At 39.5% G+C, this 20,538-nt stretch overlaps 1 protein-coding gene across 2 annotated transcripts in view; it reads right to left on the reverse strand.

Moving 5' to 3' along the window:
• Positions 1–351: 351 nt before the first annotated feature.
• Positions 352–20,538, reverse strand: part of ZNF875 (zinc finger protein 875) — a 32,298-nt gene continuing 12,111 nt past the window's right edge. Inside the window, exon 5 of one of the 2 annotated variants that reach the window (XM_081807452.1) lies at positions 352–8,774. In XM_081807452.1, coding sequence (XP_081663578.1) covers positions 7,093–8,774 — 1,682 coding nt within the window. In that variant the 3' untranslated portion in view covers positions 352–7,092. Of the gene's footprint in view, positions 8,778–20,538 lie in introns of both variants that reach the window. The other variant, XM_081807451.1, reaches the window with a different exon arrangement.

Genomic DNA, 20,538 nt, shown 5'->3' on the forward strand with positions numbered 1-20,538 from the left:
ATTAACATAACATAATAAAATTAAATTAAAAAAAAAGTTATTAATTTCTATAGATCTAAATAAAATAGCTTTGAAATGTATTAAGCAAACTTTGATGGAAATACCTGGAGAAAAGTTTTTGTTTTTGTTTTCAAGATTTTATTTTTTATTTTTATTTATTTATTTGAGAGAGAGAGAATGAGAGACAGAGAGCACGAGAAGGAGGAGGGTCAGAGGGAGAAGCAGACTCCCTGCCGAGCAGGGAGCCCGATGCGGGACTCGATCCCGGGACTCCAGGATCATGACCTGAGCTGAAGGCAGTCGCTTAACCAACTGAGCCACCCAGGCGCCCCGGAGAAAAGTTTCTTAACATGATCATAAATTTATTTATTATAACCACTTACAGAAATGGAAGTGCCAAGTTTTTAAAGATAATTAAGGCTAATTTCTTCTGCTGGGGTGAATACAATGGTGTTTGTTCTATTAATATTACTTACACCTATATTTACATTACAAATCTAATTTTACATGTGTTAAGCATATAATATAAATTAAAGACAATCAATACAAAACAAGAGAATGATGAGGTAACTATATAGAAAAACATCAGTTTGCAAACTTTTGTGTTAATTTTGGTATAATATTGTTAAAATATACATATACACATGTTAAACATTTGCTTTTTAAGATAACATGAAAATTCACAGAACTTGATTAGATTCAAAACTAAACTTTATGAATTAAAATGGAAGAAATCACAAAATATATTGACTATAAAGCTATAAAATAAAAAAACTAAACACTAGGAGATTCTAAAAATGAACTCATCCATCTAGCCATTTGTAGAAATAGTAATTCTTGGCTAAAGGAGAAAATAAAAATAAAAATAAAAATTATAACTGACTTGACTTTCAGAAGAAAAAAGGAAAAGGGTTAAAAAAAAGCCTTAAGTATGATTAAATAAGCTTCAAAAAGCAATAAAAATTAGCTTCAAGAGGTTAGTAATTAACAGAAAATAATAAAACAAAATAAAAAGACATACTGAAAATGTGATTAAAAGAATAAAGCTTTTTTTATTAAAAAATAGAAAAATAATTGGCAAGAATATTCAGAAAGAGACATAGCTATGGGCACGGAGGAGATTAAGTAATTATGCAATTTAGTTCTAGCAAAAGAGATTCCTCAAGATGTCTGTGTTGTGTCCAGATAGAACAGCATACTTCAGATTGTAGGTTTACATCTGTCAGTGGGTGTTAACAAGCATTTTCTTTGCATTTGTTTTGCTTATTTGGTAATTTTCTTCTATGGTTAGTTTAAATTTTTTTTTAAGTTTATTTATTTATTTATTTATTTTTGTAATCTCTACACCCAACATGGGCCCGAACTCATGACCCTGAGATCAAGAGTCACATGCTCCACCGACTAAGCCAGTCAGATGCCCCGTGTCTTGTTTAAATTATATAAGGCATAGATGTTAATAGTATGTTAGGTATTATAATGTGTAACTTTTTTTTTTCTGGCATTTATGTGAAGTATTGTTTGCTGTGATATAGACCATAAACATCTAAACATTTTTTATTTTTTTGTAAATAGGTTCCATATCCAACATGGGGCTTAAACTCATGACCCTGAGATCAAGAGTCACATGCTCTACAGACTGAGCCATGCAGGCACCCCTAACCTTTTTTTTAAGGATTTTTATTTTTTAAAAAGATTTTATTTATTTATTTATTTAGTTAGTTAGTTAGTTATAGCAGGGGGAGGCACAGAGGTAAAGGGAGAGAGAATCCCAAACAGACTCTGTGCTGAGTGCACGGAATGCGATGTGGGGCTTGACTTGGGGCTCAATCCTATGACCCTGAAATCATGACCTGAGCCAAAACCAAGAGTCGGACGCTTAACCGAATGAGCCACCCAGGCACCCTTAAAGATTTTTATTTTTAAAAGTAATCTCTAGGGCACCTGGGTGGCTGGCTCAGTTGGTTAAGCGACTGCCTTCGGCTCAGGTCATGATCCTGGAGTCCCGGGATCGAGTCCCGCATCGGGCTCCCTGCTCGGCAGGGAGTCTGCTTCTCCCTCTGACCCTCCTCCCTCTCATGCTCTTGTCTCTCATTCTCTCTGTCTCAAATAAATAAATAAAATCTTTAAAAAAAAAAATAAAAGTAATCTCTACACCCAAGGTGGGGCTCAAACTCACAACCCAAGAGTTGCATACTGAGCCAGCCAGGCACCCCAAGACCATAAACATCTAGAAACAATGCACTTAAAATGAAAAGTAAAGTGTTTTTCTTCCACTTGAGTTTGAATATTTTCCACCAAAAAATAACCAAATAGGGGCACCTGGGTGGCTCAGTTGTTAAGCGTCTGCCTTCGGCTCAGGTCATGATCCCAGGGTCCTGGGATCGAGCCCTGTGTCGGGCTCCCAGCTCTGCAGGGAGCCTGTTTCTCCTTCTCCCACTCCCCCTGCTGTGTTCCCTCTCTCGCTGTGTCTCTCTCTGTCAAATAAATAAATACAATCTTAAAAAAAAAATAACCAAATAAATCAGTGAAAAGAGTGGCATTATTTTATATTTTTGAAAATCTCTTTAATCATAAGTGTAACAGAATACAGCTGATATTTTATATGTGCTCTTGCATTAATTAATTAATTAATTAATTAAGAGGGGGGTGGCAAGACGGGCAGAAGGAGAGAATCACAAGCATGCTCCACACCCAGCATGGAGCCTGACATGGGGCTTGATCTCAGAACCCTGAGATTATGACCTGAGCCAAAATCAAGAGTTGGACACTCAACCTACTGAGCCACCCAGGCATCCCAGTGTGCTCTTGCATTTAATCTGCCAAGATAAAGAAAATCTGGACTCACACATCCAGAATTTAAAAATGAAGAAGTATTCTAATGGCCTTTTCAGATATTTGTCAATATTATTGACACTACACCAAAAATCAACAAGTGGTAACTTCTTAAATGTTACTGTAATGTGGAATCTGACCTTTATCTCTCTAAGATTGGTATTAATTTTAATTTTTTTTTTTTGCAGTTTTTTTTTAAGTAAACTCTATCCCCAAGGTTGGGCTCGAACTCACAACTCCGAGATCAAGAGCTGCATGCTCCACCAACCGAGCAAGCCAGGCACCTCTAGCTTCTCTTAAATTAAAATCCATTTGTCTATCTTATACTTTAATATCACCACAGATGATCTTGTAGCATCACACAGTAATCATTTAGAAAATACTGGTTCAATGAGTTAGGGAGACCTTCCAAATGTTGACATATTTCATTATATGGTATTACAAAATCACATTCATTAATATCATTAGTAATCTCATCACAAAAGACTAAGTATTAGAAAGCTGTCAAGTTCATGGTGACAGACACTATTTTTTTATAAATATTTATTTATTTGACAGAGAGAGAGAGAGAGCGAACACAAGCAGGCAGAGCGGCAGGCAGATGGAGAGGGAGAAGCAGACTCCCCACTGAGCAGGGATCCTGATGCGGGGCTCGATCCCAGGACCCTGGGATCATGACCCGAGCCGAAGGCAGCCGCTTAACAGTGGCTAATTTTTTTGCTAATTAATTAACAAAAATTACTACCAGTTTTCTTTACTGTCAGGTTTTATAAATCACTTCATTTTTGACAAAATGTTTAGCAGATATACCGGTCTTCATCTTCTTATTCAAAATTTGTCAGTTACTCTTTCAAATAAAATTGGTGCCCATAAAAAGGTGACTAGTTCAGCTCACAACTCAAACAATCATAAAAGTGCGTTTCCTCGAAACAACTTGATATTTCGGCATGAATAAAAACTTTATGTGCCTTTCTCTCTTCATCACATAAAATACTTAGAAGATGAATATATATAGAAATTTTAATATCCTGGTTGTAACATTATAGTTTTGCAAGACATTACCATTGGGGTAAACTGGGCAAAGAGCTCATGGGATCTCTCTACATAATTTCTTACAAATGCATGTAAATCTAAAATTATCTCAAAATAAAAAGTATAATTTAAAATTTTTGTACTCAGGGTCAAGTTCAACAAAACTAATTTTAACTGTTTTATGAAGAACATTCTTAAGTGGAACTAGCAAGTTTTTACCACAAGTGTGTGGTGGTAAAGAACACAAGAACTATAGCACAGTTTGATAACACTGTCCTGATTCAAGCTAAAGGCCCAGCAGTTTCCCCACCATTGCTTTTTGCACAATTAGTGCAAATTTCAGCACAAGAGAAAAAAGCAAATCAGGTCTTAGTGTTATAATGAAATTTGTTTTAACCACGTAGATCACCCGAAAGGGCCCCCAAACATCCTCTGACCACACTTAGAGAACCACTGATCCATAATAAGTTAAAACAGAATAGTTACTGTCACCCCTTTCTTTTACTTTTTTTTTTTTTTTTAAGTAATCTCTACATCCAACATGGGGCTCAAACTCACAATCCCAAGATCAGGAGTCCCATGCTCTACCTGACTAAGCCGGCCAGGTGCCCCTGCCACCCCCTTTTGAAACAGATTTCAGTGGTGACCATAACAGGCTTATGGATTTGAAGTGATATTATTTCATACTGTTAATCATCTTTTCTCCAAATTTTTCTTCATGCAGTATAGTCTATTACTTAACCATAGGAGTGGTAGGATGGGCAGTGGTTGAGCTCGGGCACTTTTTGTTTGTTTTAAACATCTAGAGCTGTTATCTATCTCAGGATATGAAATATGGGGCACTGGTAGATAGCTAGTCCAGACAGACTGGAAAAAGAAAAATAAAACCAGGGCGCCTGGGTGGCTCAGTTGGTTGGGCGACTGCCTTCGGCTCGGGTCATGATCCCGGAGTCCCAGGATCGAGTCCCGCATCGGGCTCCCTGCTCAGCGAGGAGCCTGCTTCTCCCTCTGACCCTCCCCCCTCTCATGTACTCTCTCTCTCTCTCTCTCATTCACGCTCTCTCAAATAAATAAATCTTTAAAAAAAAAAAAAAGAAAAAGAAAACCGTAAGATTTTGAAGATTCACATATATGAACACCATCCGGTGCTTGCCTCCTAATCAGCTTCCAGACTTGCACACAGGTTTTAATGCTAGGCCCAAGTGGAGAACTCAGGTGGCCTGTTCCAATTCTGTCTTCTGAGAGGTTCTAAGCAGAGGATCTAATGCAGATTTAAGAATCAGTACAGGTGGACACTGGGTAGGGCCAAAGTGTAGGGCATCTTTCTACCATTTCCGGTCTCTGTTTGGTTGCTGTTCTATATAAATGCCTCCCCGGGTTTGAGTCTCTTTCAATCTGTTTGAATCTTCAGATATCAGCAATGCTTTATTTTTTGTTGTTGAGAATTTTAAATAATTTAAGGCAAGATCTTTTGGATTTACAGACTGATTACATTGAAAACTGAAATATTTCTTCTTAAAGTTAAAAAAAAAAACAGTAAAAAAGATACATGTTTACTTTTGGAATCCTTATTTTTGTGACATCATTTTATGGAAAAGAGTAATTCAATTCTAAGATGCAAAGAGATTAAAACTCTCAAAAGTATTTTTCTATTGAGAAGGAGAAATAGCAGCAGGCCAGGATTTACCATGGGAAGGAATGAGAAGGGCAAGCCACACCAGCAGCTCCATCTAGGATAATATTCCATAATTCTTCACCAGGTTCTTCTCACTCCACTGAAACTTAGATTTTGAACGAAAACTAAGACTCCTACACATTGGGGTGCCTGGCTGGCTCAGTCACTAGCGCATGTGACTCAATCTCAGGGTTGTGAGTTCAAGCCCCATGTTGGGCATGGAGCCTACTTAAAATAAAAAATTAAATTCAATTAAAAAGACCTCTGTACCTCATATTATCTGAGCTAGTGATTTCCTAACTCTAACTTTGGATATTGAGACTTTGGAACCTATGTTTATTTTTTCCCTCAGTTGAGAGCCAACGACCCAAACACTGAATCTTGTACTTGCTATTTTCATAATAACTTGAAATCCTGCTTCCTCACTTTCTAAATACTCATATACAAGTGAGTTTTTCTATTTTTATATGGTTCTATTCTAGGTATCTGTCCACAGATAAAAAGACATGTTATTATACAGTCCTTAATATCCCACCATTCCTCAAAATTCTACTTTCCAAATAAAACTCAGAATCATTTAGTCAACTTCTGTGAAAAAAAATTGGGCCTTGGCTCAGAATTATACATGAATCTGTGGGACACCACCATTCTCAAAAAGAGAGTATTCCAAACCAGAAAAATCATATATTTTACAATGGTTGGAAAGATTTAAACCAAAGAATTACCTGTGGGATGTAGTATGGTAATTCAAAGAAGAATAGAAAGTAATTTCATTTTCTATTTCTGTATATGTGTGTTTTCTTCATGAAAGCATAGGATACATTTCTAGTTTTAAATACACCAGTAAATAAAAATATCTTCAGTATGGATTCAACTTGGAAACCAGAGAGGGTCCCAGGAAACAAGCAAAAATGGATACTTCTTCCCAAAACCTAGAGCTAGGATAGTCACAGTCTTTCTCACCAGTCAGCTCTTTGCATAATAAAACCTTCTTCTACCCATGCACCATCTCTGATCCCATGTATTCACCCTTTCCCAAACTCTCCCTGAAGCTGACTCTGCTGGGTCATGCTCTGGGAAACCAAGACTAAGTCGGCCATGGTTTCTGTCAAGTCTCTTGTTCTCAGAAGGTAAGGCAGACATTAAGAGATGAGCTCTAGTGTTGCTGTTTCTCTAACATCCAGGCTACTGTATAAGGAGTGTCCAAGTATTCTTGGGAAATGACATTAGAAGAGCCTCCATTCCCTAATTTCAACCTACTTAAAAGTACCCCTTCCATCACGTTACCTGACAGATCTTCCACAACCCACCAACCCCATCAGGGAATGCCAAGCTCCTGAAAATGAGCCAGCAGTTCTCCTTCATGTGGACTGGAGATGTGGACTCTTACCATGAGGCTCGTGAACACTCCTGTCACACATAAGATGTCTCCACCTTGGTGTCTGGCAATGGCTGACTTACTACTAAAGCCACAGCCCTAGGTGTGACTTCTGGCATCTCATGACGTATGAGTCTTGGTTAAAGATTTCACTACACTCATACATACAAGGTTTCTATCCTGAGTGTGTCCTCTGATGTCTGATGAGGTTTGATTTCCGACTAAAGCCTCGCCCACACTTCCTACAAATATAAGGCTTCTCTCCCGAATGTATCCTCTGATGTCTAATAAGGTGTGACTGCCGGCTAAAGCCTTGCCCACACTCCCTGCACACGTGAGGCTTCCCCCCTGAGTGTGCCTTCTGGTGTGTGACGAGAGTTAACTTATCACAAAAGCCTTGCCCACACTCCCTGCACTCAAAGGGTATGCTACCTGAGTGTGCCCTCCTGTGCCTAAATAGGTTTGGCTTCTGGCTAAACCTTCTACCACACTCCCTGCATATGAAAGGCTTTTCCCCTGAATGTGTTCTCTGGTGTGAAATGAGGGTTGACTTATCATTAAAGCCTCGCCCACAGTCCCTGCATACAAATGGCTTTTCCCCTGAGTGTGTCCTCTGGTGTGTGATAAGGGTTGATTTCCTGGTAAAGCCCCTCCCACATTCCCTGCACACAAATGGCTTCTCCCCCGTGTGTGACCTCTGGTGTTTGCTGAGGTTTGACTTCAGGCTAAAGCACTGCCCACACTCCAGGCATACATAAGGTTTAACCCCTGAGTGTGTCCTCTGGTGTGTCTTGAGGTTTGATTTCCAGCTAAAATGGCGCCCACATTCTGTGCATACATAAGGCTTCTCTCCTGTGTGTGTCCTTAAGTGCCTAATGAGGTGTGACTTCTGGCTAAAGCTTTGCTCACACTCCCTGCACACATAGGGCTTCTCTCCCGAATGTGTCCTCTTATGTCTGATGAGATGTGAATGCTGGCGAAAGCCATGCCCACACTCCCTGCAAACATAAGGCTTCTCCCCCGAGTGTGCCCTCTGGTGTGTGATAAGGTTTGACTTCAGGCTAAAGCTCTGCCCACATTCCTTGCACACATATGGCTTGACCCCTGAATGTGTCCTCTGGTGTGTGAAGAGGTTTGACTTCCAAGTAAAGCCTCGTCCACACTCCTTGCACACATAAGGTTTCTCCCCTGAGTGTGTCCTCTGGTGTGTGATGAGGTTTGACTTCCAGGTAAAGCCTCGTCCACATTCCTTGCACACATAAGGCTTGTCCCCAGAGGGTGTCCTCTGGTTTTTCATGAGGGCTGACATATTGCTAAAGCTCCGTCCCCACTCGGAGTACATGTAAGGTGTCTCCCCTGTGTGCATCTTCTGGAGGCTGAGCAGGTTTGACTCCCTCATAAAGCCTAGCCCAAACTCCCCATATTTGATTGCTCCAAATCCTGAGACTTCTACACCATGCAACACTTTGTCTGTTCCCCCAAGGTCTGTCCTCTGGTCTCGGCTGGGCCCTGTGTCCACCGCTGTGTTGTCTTGCTTGGACCTTACTGGCTGTTCTTGCCGTGGGCTGGACAACGCCTCTGAAGTGCCTCTTTTGCTTACTCTCCCCAACAAGGGCTTGGAGTCTTCTTCTGTCTCTTGAATTTCTGCTTTGTCACTCCAGCAGGTTTGATCAAAGAGTTGCTTCTGCTGCTGGTTTTGATCTTCTGGATAGTGCTTCCCCAGGGGGAGATGGTTTCCTGCACATAAACTTGAGAAGAGCTGAGGAAGGTGACTGAACCACACATGCTGGCTGAGGCCTTGCTGACTAGTGAATGCCAGTGGGCAGTGGGGACAAGGTTGAATGTTTAGCTTTGATCCTGCTGAAGAAAGAATATTTTGAATCAGAGTAGCCACAAGTAGGGTGGCCGGGGCCATTTTGCTTTGCCCATTGGTCGTTTGTAATATGTTTATATCACAATCTGTCTCCCACTCAGACATCCTTGCATCTATAAGAAGAGCTATTTTTCATTTTACTTTATACACTACATTTTTAATCACAGGAGTTAGCAAACTTGTCAGGTAGGCCGAATTCAGCCTGCAACTTGTTTTTGTATGGCCCACCAGCTAAAAATGGATTTTACCTTTCTAAGGATTCAAAGAAAGAAAGAGAAATAAATAAATAAGCAAACAAACAAATAAACCAATGAGGCAATAGACTGCATGTGACCTGGGAAGCTTAAAATATTTACTGGGTGGCCCCTTACAGAAAAAGTTTTTGGCCCCTTGTCCTACTGCAATGTAGAAAACTCTGGAGCGCATGGGTGGCTCAGTCGTTAACTGTCTGCCTTCGGCTCAGGTCATGATCCCAGGGTCCTGGGATCGAGCCCCGCATCGGGCTCCCAGCTCCACGGGGAGCCTGCTTCTCCATCTCCCACTCCCCCTGCTTGTGTTCCCTCTCTCGTTGTGTCTCTGTCAAATAAATAATTAAATCTTAAAAAAAAAAATGTAGAAAACTCATACCAAAAACTTACTTTCACAATACTTGACAGAGTAAATAGTTTACTTCCAGAAATCAATCAACACATACAATACATTGAGAAGTATTTATTCATGAAAAACACTGAACTCTGGATAAGGAAAGTGGGAATCTGGAGCATGATTGCCTGGAGTTGCTCTCACCCTTCCAAATCTCCCAGCTTGGGTGTTATGGTAGTTATACTAGGTCAGGTCATAAAACCATCAGTTCTGTTGCTGCTACAGGGACAGTCACCTGATTTGAGTGGAAGGTGAAAAACCAATGCTGGGTGGAACTGTCAATAAATGTGATCTAGGTGGTAAGCGAACAGGGAAGGCCACCAGTGACTGCTATCTGAGGTTGCAGTCTTTCTTGGTTGGGACCAAAAGAAGAAGAACAAGAAGAAGAAAAAAAAAGACTGGTAGACCATCCAGAAATGCAGCAGGGGAAAACCTGAAAGTGAGAGAGCCAGGGAGGGGCTTGATAAACTCTCCACACAGCCCTGGCTGACTGGAAGGCTGTTTGCAAAAGCAGGGGAGATGGCTGGGGCCCAAGCTATGCACATAACCCTGCCTGACACAGGGACTATAACCAGGTACAGAGGAAAAATTAGAGGGTCAGTGGAAAGTAAAAAGCCAGACAAGACTTGGAAACTATCTGAACTTTGAATGAGCTCCCAACCCACCCATTTATCCACTGGCAGAGGCAGGGAGCCTTACTGGTTCAAAGTCTTTGAACACAACCTATTGCCAATTGTTGCAGATCACTAAGCCCTGCAGACACAAGGCTGAAATCAGGAAGCCAGGATTAAAAATAAACACAAGAATACAATAACAAATCAAGTGGAAACATCACCTTCACAGAGAAAACTTTTTCCACATATTTAGTCTAGAAAAGTTACTAAAACTGGCAACAACAATATCTAGGCAGGAAACATCATCAGCTCTCAGAGGGGCTAAAACATACTAAAATATCCAGTTTCCAAAGAAACAGGAAAAGAGTGACCCACACTGAGGAAAAAATGCAGACAATAGAAACTGTTGCTGGGTGGCCCAGATGTTGATTTACAGGGGGAAAGAAAGAGTTCAAAGCTGATATTATGAATATATTTAAAGAACTAAAGGAAACAACATGTAAAAACTTAAAGTATGGTAACTTAAGAAATAGAAAAATCTCAATAAAGAATAAAAATTACTAGGGGCGCCTGGGTGGCTCAGTCGTTAAGTGTCTGCCTTCGGCTCAGGTCATGATCCCAGGGTCCTGGGATCGAGCCCCACATCGGGCTCTCTGCTCAGTGGGGAGCCTGCTTCTCCCTCTCCCTCTGCCTACCCCCTCCTCATGTTCTCTCTCTCTCTCAAATAAATAAATAAAAATCTTTAAAAAAAAAAAAAGAATAAAAATTACTAAAAAGAAATAAAAGGAAACTCTGGAATTAAAAAGTAAATTAACTGAAATGACAAAATTACTAGGAAGATACAACAGCATATTTGGGCTTGCAACAGAAACAATGAAGTTGAAGATAAATCAACAGAAATTACCTAAACTGAAAAACCAGGTGAAAGAAAGATCGAAGTAAAGCAAAGAGCCCCAGAAACCTGTGGGACACCATCAGATAAATCAATTTATGCGTAATGGGAACGCATGAAAGAGAAGACAGAGAAAAGAGCAGAAAAAAAATGTCTGAAGAAATAATAACTAAAAAGTCTGAAATTTGTTGAAAAACATTAGTCTATAAATCCAAGAAGCTCAACAAACTGCAAGAAAACATAAAACATAAAGAGGGTGCCTGGGTGGCTCAGTTGGTTAAGCGTCTGCCTCCAGCTCAGGTCATGAACCCAGTGTCTTGGGATCAAGTCCCACATTGGGCTCCCTGCTCAGTGGGGAGTCTGCTTCTCCCTCTCCCTCTGCCTCTCTCACCACTTGTGCTTGTGCGCAGTGCACTCTCTCTCTCAAATAAAATCTTAAAAAAAATTTTTTTTTAAATCTTTAAAAAAATACTCCAGGGGTGCCTGGGTGGCTCAGTTGGTTGAGCGTCTGCCTTCAGCTCGGGTCATGATCCAGGCGTCCTGGAATGGAGCCCCACATCAGGCTTCCTGCCTAGTGGGGAGTCTGCTTCTCCCTCGCTTTTTGCCCCTCCCCCCTGTGTTTTCTCTCTCTCAAATAAAATCTTAAAAAAAAAAAAAAAAGAAAGAAAAACATAAAGAGAGCCCCAGAGAGACACATCATAGCCAAACTGTTGACTATCAGAAAAAAAGACAAAAGAGAACATCTTGAAAGCAGCAAAAGGAAAATGATTCAACATGCACAGGAGGAAACAATATGATTAGTGCTAACTTCTCATCAGAGACAATGGAGTATGGAATGATTTATTCAAGCTGCTGAAATAAAGGTGAAAAGGCTACTAAGGAAGAATTCTATTCTCACGAAACTATCCTTCAGAAATGAAATTGATACAGATATTCACAGATTAACAAGTACTCAGAGAGCATCTGTTGCTAGCAAACACGCCTTATAGGAAATACTAAATGAGTCTGTCAAGCTGAAAAAAATGACACCAAACATTAACTCAAATCCACAGGAACAAATGAGGACCACCAAAACTGGTAAGTATGTGGGTAAATATAAAAGACTACATATGTATATTTTTCTCCATTCTTCTCTTAATTTCTCTGAAATGCGTAAGATTATTATAAAAGGTGATAACTGTAAATTATGTAGATTATGTTAAATTAGATGCATTTTTAATGCCTAGAGCTGAATTAAGAAAATAACTACAAAAATTATATATATAATAAATAATAATAATTATTATTACTATTATATACACACACACCCAAAAGGTAGGGGAATAAAAAACATGAAGCACATAAAAAATAAGTAGCAAAATGGCAGACTTAAACCATATCAATAATTATATTAAATATGAGCAAACCAAACATTCTAAACAAAAGACAAAAAGTTCTTAGTTACACCACCAAAAGCACAATCCATTTAAAATTTTGTTAAGTTGGACATCACCAAAGTTTAAAACTTTTATGCTTGAAAAGACACCATGAAGAGAATGAAAAGACAAGCCGCAGACTTGTCCTTTTTCTGAAACTTGACTTTATAGAGTTGAAAGTATGTGAAAACCATGTATCTGATATAGGACTGTATCTAGAGTATATATGAAAAACTCTTATAACTCAAAAAGAAGACAAAACAATCCAATTTAAAAATGGACAAAAGAACTGAATAGCTATTTTGTTAAAGAAGATATGCAAAGGGTTACTAAGCATGTAAAAAGATCAACATAGGGCGCCTGGGTGGCTCAGTTGGTTAAGTGTCTGCCTTCAGCTCAGGTCATGATCTTGGGGTCCTGGGATTGAGTCCCGCATAGGGCTCCCTGCTCAGCAGGGAGTCTGCTTCTCCCTCTGCCCCGCCCCCCGCTCATGCTCTCTCTCTCTAATAAATAAATAAAATCTTTAAAAAAGAAAAAGATCAACATCATCAGTCACTAGGGAAATGCAAATTAAAACCACAATGAAATACCACTACACACCCCACTAGAATGTCTGTAATCAAAATTAGAGACAATTCTAAGTGCTAACAAGGATGTAGAGAAACACACTGCTAATAGAAAATGTAGAAATAGAAAACAGAAATGTAAAGTAGAAATACTAATAGAAATGTACAGCCACTTTGGAAAATAATTTTGCAGTTTCTTAAAAAGTTAAATGTAAACATGTCATACAATCCAGAAATTTTACACCTACTTATCGACCCCCAAATGAAAATGTATGCCCACAGTAAGACTGGTACATGATTGTTCTTAGCAGCACTATTCACAATAGCCAAAAAGTAGATACAACCCATATATCCCATCAGTCTCTGAATGGGTAAACAAAATGTGCTATGTCCATACAATGGAATATTATATGGCTATAAAAAGGAATGGATTACTAGGCCACCTAGGTGGCTCCGTCGGTTAAGCTTCCCACTCTTGATTTCAGCTCAGTTCATGATCTCAAGGTCATGGGATTGGCCCTGCCTCTGGCTCTGTGCTGAGCACAGAGCCTGCTTGGGATTCTCTCTCTCCCTCTCCCTCCCCCGCAACACATGTGCACACTCAAAAAATAATCCAATCAAGAAATGGGCAGAAGACATGAACAGACATTTTTCCAAAGAAGACATCCAAATGGCCAAAAGACACATGAAAAAGTGCTCAACCTCGCTCGGCATCAGGGAAATCCAAATCAAAACCTCAATGAGATACCACCTCACACCAGTCACAATGGCTAAAATTAACAAGTCGGGAAATGACAGATGTTGGCGGGGATGCAGAGAAAGGGGAACCCTCCTACACTGTTGGTGGGAATGCAAGCTGGTGCAGCCACTCTGGAAAACAGTATGGAGGTTCCTCAAAGAGTTGAAAATAGAGCTACCGTATGACCCAGCAATTGCACTACTGGGTATTTACCCCAAAGATAAAAATGTAGTGATCCAAAGGGGTACATGCACCCCGACGTTTATAGCAGCAATGTCCACAATAGCCAAACTGTGGAAAGAGCCAAGATGTCCATCGACAGATGAATGGATAAAGAAGATGTGCTGTATATACACAATGGAGAATTATGCAGCCATCAAAAAAACTCAAAATCTTGCCATTGCAACAATGTGGATGGAAATAGAGGGTATTATGCTAAGCGAAATAAGTCAAAGACATGTATCATATGATCTCACTGATATGAGGAATTCTTAATCTCAGGAAACAAACTGAGTATTGCTGGAGTGGTGGGGGTGGGAGGGATGGGGTGGCTGGGTGATAGACACTGGGGAGGGTATGTGCTATGGTGAGCACTGTGAATTGTGTAAGACTGTTGAATCACAGACCTGTACCTCTGAAACAAATAATACATTATATGTTAACAAACAAAAAAAAAAAGATAGAAGGAAGGGAAAAATGAAGAGGGGGAAACCGGAGGGGGAGACGAACCATGAGAGACTATGGACTCTGAGAGACAAACTGAGGGTTCTAGAGGGGAGGGGGATGGGGGGATGGGTTAGCCTGCTGATGGGTATTAAAGAGGGCACGTTCTGCATGGAGCACTGGGTGTTACATGCAAACAATGAATCATGGAACACTACATCAAAAACTAATGATGTAATGTATGGTGATTAACATAACATAAAAAATTAATTAGGGGCGCCTGGGTGGCTCAGTTGGTTAGGCGGCTGCCTTCGACTCAGGTCATGGTCCCGGGGTCCTGGGATCGAGTCCCCCATCAGGCTCCCTACTCAGCGGGCAGTCTTCTTCTCCCTCTCCCCCTGCCTGCCTCTGCCCCTGCTTGTACTCTCTGTCTCTGTGTCAAATAAAAATAAATAAAATCTTTAAGAAAAAAAAAATTAATTAATTAAAAAAATTTAAAAATAAAAAAATTTTTAAAAAAGGAAAAAAGAAAATAAAGAAATGGATTACTGATACATGCCATGACCTGGATGAACCTCAAAAATATTACGCCAGATACGAAAGACTATATATTTTATGATACCATTTATAGAACATGTCCAGAAACAGCAAATCTATAGAGACAGAGTTATTAGTGGTTCCCCAGAGCTCAGATGGGAGGAAGGACAGATGCAAATGGGCATAAGGGAGCTTTTTGGAATGACAGAATATTCTAAAGTTAAATGGAAGTAACGATCATACAATAAACGTTTACCAAAAATAATGTAACTGTACACTTACAATAACTAGATTTTATGGTATATAAATTTTATCTCAATGAAGTTGTTAAAAAACTGTAAGACTAGCGGCGCCTGGGTGGCTCAGTCGTTAAGTGGCTGCCTCCAGCTCAGGTCATGTTCCCAGGGTCCTGGGATCAAGCCCCGCATCAGGCTCCCTGCTCAGAGGGAAGCCTGCTTCTCCCTCTCCCACTCCCCCTGCTTGTGTTCCCTCTCTCGCTGTCTCTCTCTGTGTCAAATAAATAAATAAAATCCTTAAAAAAAACAAAAACAAAACTGTAAGACTATATTTCTAAAATATCAGTGTCATAAAAGACAAAGAAAGGTTACTGAAATGATCTATATTAAGGGAAATTAAATAGACATGACATGTAAATGCACTACTGAAACCTGGACTGGATCGTTTTCTGGAGAGTAAAAAAAAGATATTATTGCGTCTACTGACAAAATTATAATATGATAAATAGATATTAGATAAAATTACCGTATCAAAGTTAAATTTACTGAGGTTGATAACTACTCTGGTTATATGAGATTACTATCCTTCTTAGAAAACCTTTTAACAAACATACACATATGAACATATGCACACACATATATACATATACATAAATATATATACATATATATTGAGGGGGGAAGGAGAAGGGAGAACATGCATATAAGATAGCACACAAATATAAAATATTAATAGGTGATGTTATTATGCCATTTTACTTTTTTTAATGATTTTTGGTTTTTTTTTTAAAGATTTTATTTATTTATTTGACAGAGAGAGCACAAGTAGGCAGAGCAGTAGGCAGAGGGAGAGGGAGAAGCAGGCTCCCCACTGAGCAAAGAGCCTGATGCAGGGCTTGATCCCAGGACCCTGGGATCATGACCTGAGCCAAAGGCAGAAACTTAACCAACCTAGCCACCCAGGTGCCCCTAAAGATTTTTTTTTTTTTAAGATTTTGTTTATTTATTTGACAGAGAGAGACACAGTGAGAGAGGAAACACAAGCAGGGGGAGTGGGAGAGGGAGAAGCAGGCTTCCCGCTGAGCAGGCTTCCCGCTGAGCAGGAGCGGGGCTCGATCCCAGGACCCTGGAATCATGACCTGAGCCAAAGGCAGACAGTTAATGACGGAGCCACTCAGGCGCCCCTAAAGATTTTATTTTTATGTAATCAGTACACCCAACATGGGGCTCAAACTCACAACCCCAAGATCAAGAGTTGCATGCTTTGGGGCACCTGGGTGGCTCAGTCATTAAGCGTCTGCCTTCGGCTCAGGTCATGATCCCCGGGTCCTGGGATCGAGCCCCACATCGGGCTCCCTGCTCAGCGGGAAGCCTGCTTCTCCCTCTCCCACTCCCCCTGCTTGTGTTCCCTCTCTAGCTGTCTCTCTCTCTGTGTCAATAAATAAATTTAAAAAAAAATCTTAAAAAAAAAAAAGAGTTGCATGCTTTACCGACTGAGACAACCAGGTGCCCGATGCCATTTTATAATAACATATATGCCATATATTTTTCCACATATGTGTGTATGTAGAGGATATAAAGGTGTCCTTTGTACTATTTTTATTTTTGCAAATTTTCTGTAATTTTGAAGTAATTTCCAAATGTCAAGTCAAAAACATACAGGATGAAGCTTACTTCTGAAAATGGCAGCAGACTGAATTAGTCACAAGAATCCCCTGCAGAAAACAATGATAAAACTGGGTAAAATACAATAAATAATTACTTCAAGCCACTGGAAAACACCCAGAAGTGACTAGAAGCTGGCTGGAGTAAAGAGTTCACACTAAAAAAACTGCAATAAAAAGGGAGGGTAAGAATTTTCTTGCTACAAAGCACTCCCAACACACACAACTACAGCAGTGGAGAAATACCACAGCCTTATGGGCTCAAGGTGCCACGGGTTAGGATTCAGAGATGGAACAGAAGCTCCAAATACGTGTTAAGAATAGAAGGAAATGGGGCGCCTGGCTGGCTCAATCGGTGGAGCACATGACTCTTAGTCCTGGGGTTGTAAGTTCGAGCCCCGTGTTGGATGTGGAGATTACTTAAAAATAAAATCTTAAGGGGCGCCCGGGTGGCTCAGTTGGTTAAGCGACTGCCTTCGGCTCAGATCATGATCCTGGAGTCCCTGGATCGAGTCCCGCATCGGGCTCCCTGCTCGGCAGGGAGCCTGCTTCTGCTTCTGACCCTCCCCCCTCTCATGTGCTCTCTCTCTCTCATTCTCTCTGTCTCAAATAAATAAATAAAAAATCTTAAAAAAAAAAAAATCTTAAAAAAAAGAGAATAGAAGGAAATGTACAGTGTCAAATCCTTGTATTAGAAAAGAAGGAAGCCTGAAAAGTAACAATGTTAAGCATCCATCTTAAAAACTTGGGAAAGAAATACTAAAATAAGCCCAAAGTAAGAATAGAAAGGAAATACTAAATAGAAGTTCAAACATAATAAATATAATAGACATGATGAACAAAGCAAAAGAAAAAAAAAAAAAGGCAAAATAAACAGATGAAACAGTTGTCTCCAAAGAACATACACAGGACAAATTATGGAATTAATTAAACCATTCAGCAAGGCTGCTGGTATATGCTCATTATGATCAAATGAATTTGAGTTCTGCATTTTAACAAAAAATTATAAAAATTTAGTTTTTAGGGCACCTGGGTGGCTCAGTTGGTTAAGCGACTGCCTTCGGCTCAGGTCATGATCCTGGAGTCCCGGGATCGAGTCCTACATTGGGCTCCCTGCTCTGTGTGGGGAGTCTGCTTCTCCCTCTGACCCTCCCCCCTCTCATGTGCTCTCTCTCTCATTCTCTCTGTCTCAAATAAATAAATAAAATCTTTAAAAAAAAAAAATTTAGTTTTTAAAAACGTAACTCTCAAAAAAAAAGTAACTCTCAAAACAACAAAAAAGATAAGCCTATGTATAAATTTAAAGAAAGATGTATATTTACATTATAAATTATAAAACCTTGCAAGAGGTAGTGATAAGGATGTATTAATAAATAAGTGAAAGAAGACACCACACTAAGAGAAAGACTTAATATTCTAAAAGATGTCAATTCTCTCTAAATTAATGAGTATATTAATATATGTATATGATTGAATATATAAATTCAATGCAACTACAACAAAATCCTGACAGGAGACTTTATGAAATCTGACAAGCTGATAATAAAAGCCCACTGGGCTGAAGCTACAGAGACAAGAATAAGACAGGAAGACTTACCCTACCAGATACTAAGACTTATTACAAAGCTATAGGAAATTGAAACAGTGTGATATTGGTGTAGGCATAACAGATACAGCAGTGGAATAAAAGAGAGTTCAGACATTGATCCAGGCATCTACTGAAATTCAAAATACGAGAGGTGGCATTAAAAATTGGGGAAAATGATGAATTATTCAATGAACGGGGCCCAGTCTGATGGTGACGTATTTAGAAATCTATAAAAATAGACCCGTATCTCTCAACACACACAAAATCAATTCCAGACAGATTAAAGACCTAAGTCGTAAAAAGCAAAAATATTTTTTAATTTAAAGAAGAAAATCTAAATAATGTCTTTATGATCTTGACAGAGAGAAGGAATTCTTAAATCAGACAGACACACATACAGACAACACAAAAAAATTTGACAAATCCAAACACATTAAAATTTATGAAATTATTATTAAAGGCCATTAAAACATTGGGTAAATTTCATAACACTCTTGAAATGAAAGTAACGGGAAACAGATCAGAGGTTGCCAGAGGTTAAGGGTGGAGGGAGGGTAGCATGAAGGAGTTTCTTTCTAGTGGTGGAACATTCTGTATCCTTACTGTGGTGGCACTTACATCAATCTATGTAAGTGACAAAATTTCACAGTACTATGCAACAACAACAAAAGAGTACATGTAAAAACTGATGAAATTTGAATCTGATTAAGGTCTGTAGTTGATTTAATAGTATTGTACCAATGTCAACTTCCTGGTTTTGAAATTGGAGAAAGCTGGGTAAACAATAGAGGGGAACTTGCTGTATTATTTTTACAAACTGAGACTTAAATTATTTCAAAATTAAACAACTTTTTATTTTTTAAAAGATTTATTAGAGAGATAGTGACAGAGATATCGAGAGAGAGCAGAGTGGGGAGGAGGGGGAGAAGCAGGCTCCCCGCTGAGCAGGGAGCCCAACATGGGGCTCAATCCCAGTACCCTGAGATCATGACCTGAGCCAAAGGCAGACACTTAGCCACCTGAGCCACCCAGGCACCCCTAAACAGCTTTTTATAAAGCAGGTAGGCAGTCCACAGATTGGAAGAAGATGGACATAATACATTTAATGGACAAAGGAATCATTTCCAGGATTTATTTAAATACTTCTACAAATGAACAAGTAAAAGAAAAGCAGGCTAGAGATCTGAACAGGAAATTCGCAGAAGAGGTAACATCAATGCTAATCAACCTAGGAACATAGGAAAAGATGCTCAAACTCAATGCTAATTAAATTAAAACTGGTGTGAGAAGCCATTTCATACCCAAAGGATGGTCAGAGGCATAACTCTTTGTTATGGCAGCCTTGCAAACTAATGAAATAACTGTTGAGAGCAATTTGGCATTACCTAGGCAGGATGAACGAGTGCACACTCTTTGACTCAGCTACTCTACTCCTACGCATCTATCTTAGAGAAACAAGGGCTTATATGCCCAAGGACACATGTATTAGAATGTTTATAGTTACAATTTTTTTAAGATTTTGTTTATTTCAGAGAGAGAGAGTGCACACGAGCAGGGGAAGGGGCAGAGGGAGAGGGAGAAGCAGACTCCCTGCTGAGCAGGGAGCCTGACACGGGGCTCGTTCCCAGGACCCTGGGATCATGACCTGAGCCGAAGGCAGACATTTAACCGACCAAGCCACCCGGTGCCCCTATAGTGCATTCTTTAATAGCCAGAATTGGTAAAAACATAGACGTCCAACAAAATAAAATGGATAAATGAATTGTAATTATGCATATAATACAATAAATACTATATAGTAATGAAAATTAATGAACCAGAACAACATATATCAACATGGGTTAATCTTACAAACTCAGTGTCAGTGGAGAGAGCAAACTATGGGAGGATATACATAATATGATGACATTAATGAAAGTTTAAAAATGTCAAACAACACTGTAGATGGTTGAGGGATTCACATATATGAAGTAAAGCAAAAGGCCATGCATAAGATTTATAAATTCCTAATTTTGAAAAAACAGTTCCCTTTGGGCATGGTATGGGGAGGTAGGGGAAATAGGAACTTCAATTGTTTAGGTAATGCCTTATTTCTTAAGCTGGGATGTTGGCTCATGAGAGCATATTTTTTTATTATTCATAGCTTGTTGTAATCTTAATTACTAAGTAACACATTTTTTAAATTATGGGAA

This window comes from Leptonychotes weddellii, chromosome 16, assembly GCF_054177405.1.
Source record: "Leptonychotes weddellii isolate Sample4059 chromosome 16, ASM5417740v2, whole genome shotgun sequence".
Classification (NCBI taxonomy): domain Eukaryota; kingdom Metazoa; phylum Chordata; class Mammalia; order Carnivora; family Phocidae; genus Leptonychotes; species Leptonychotes weddellii.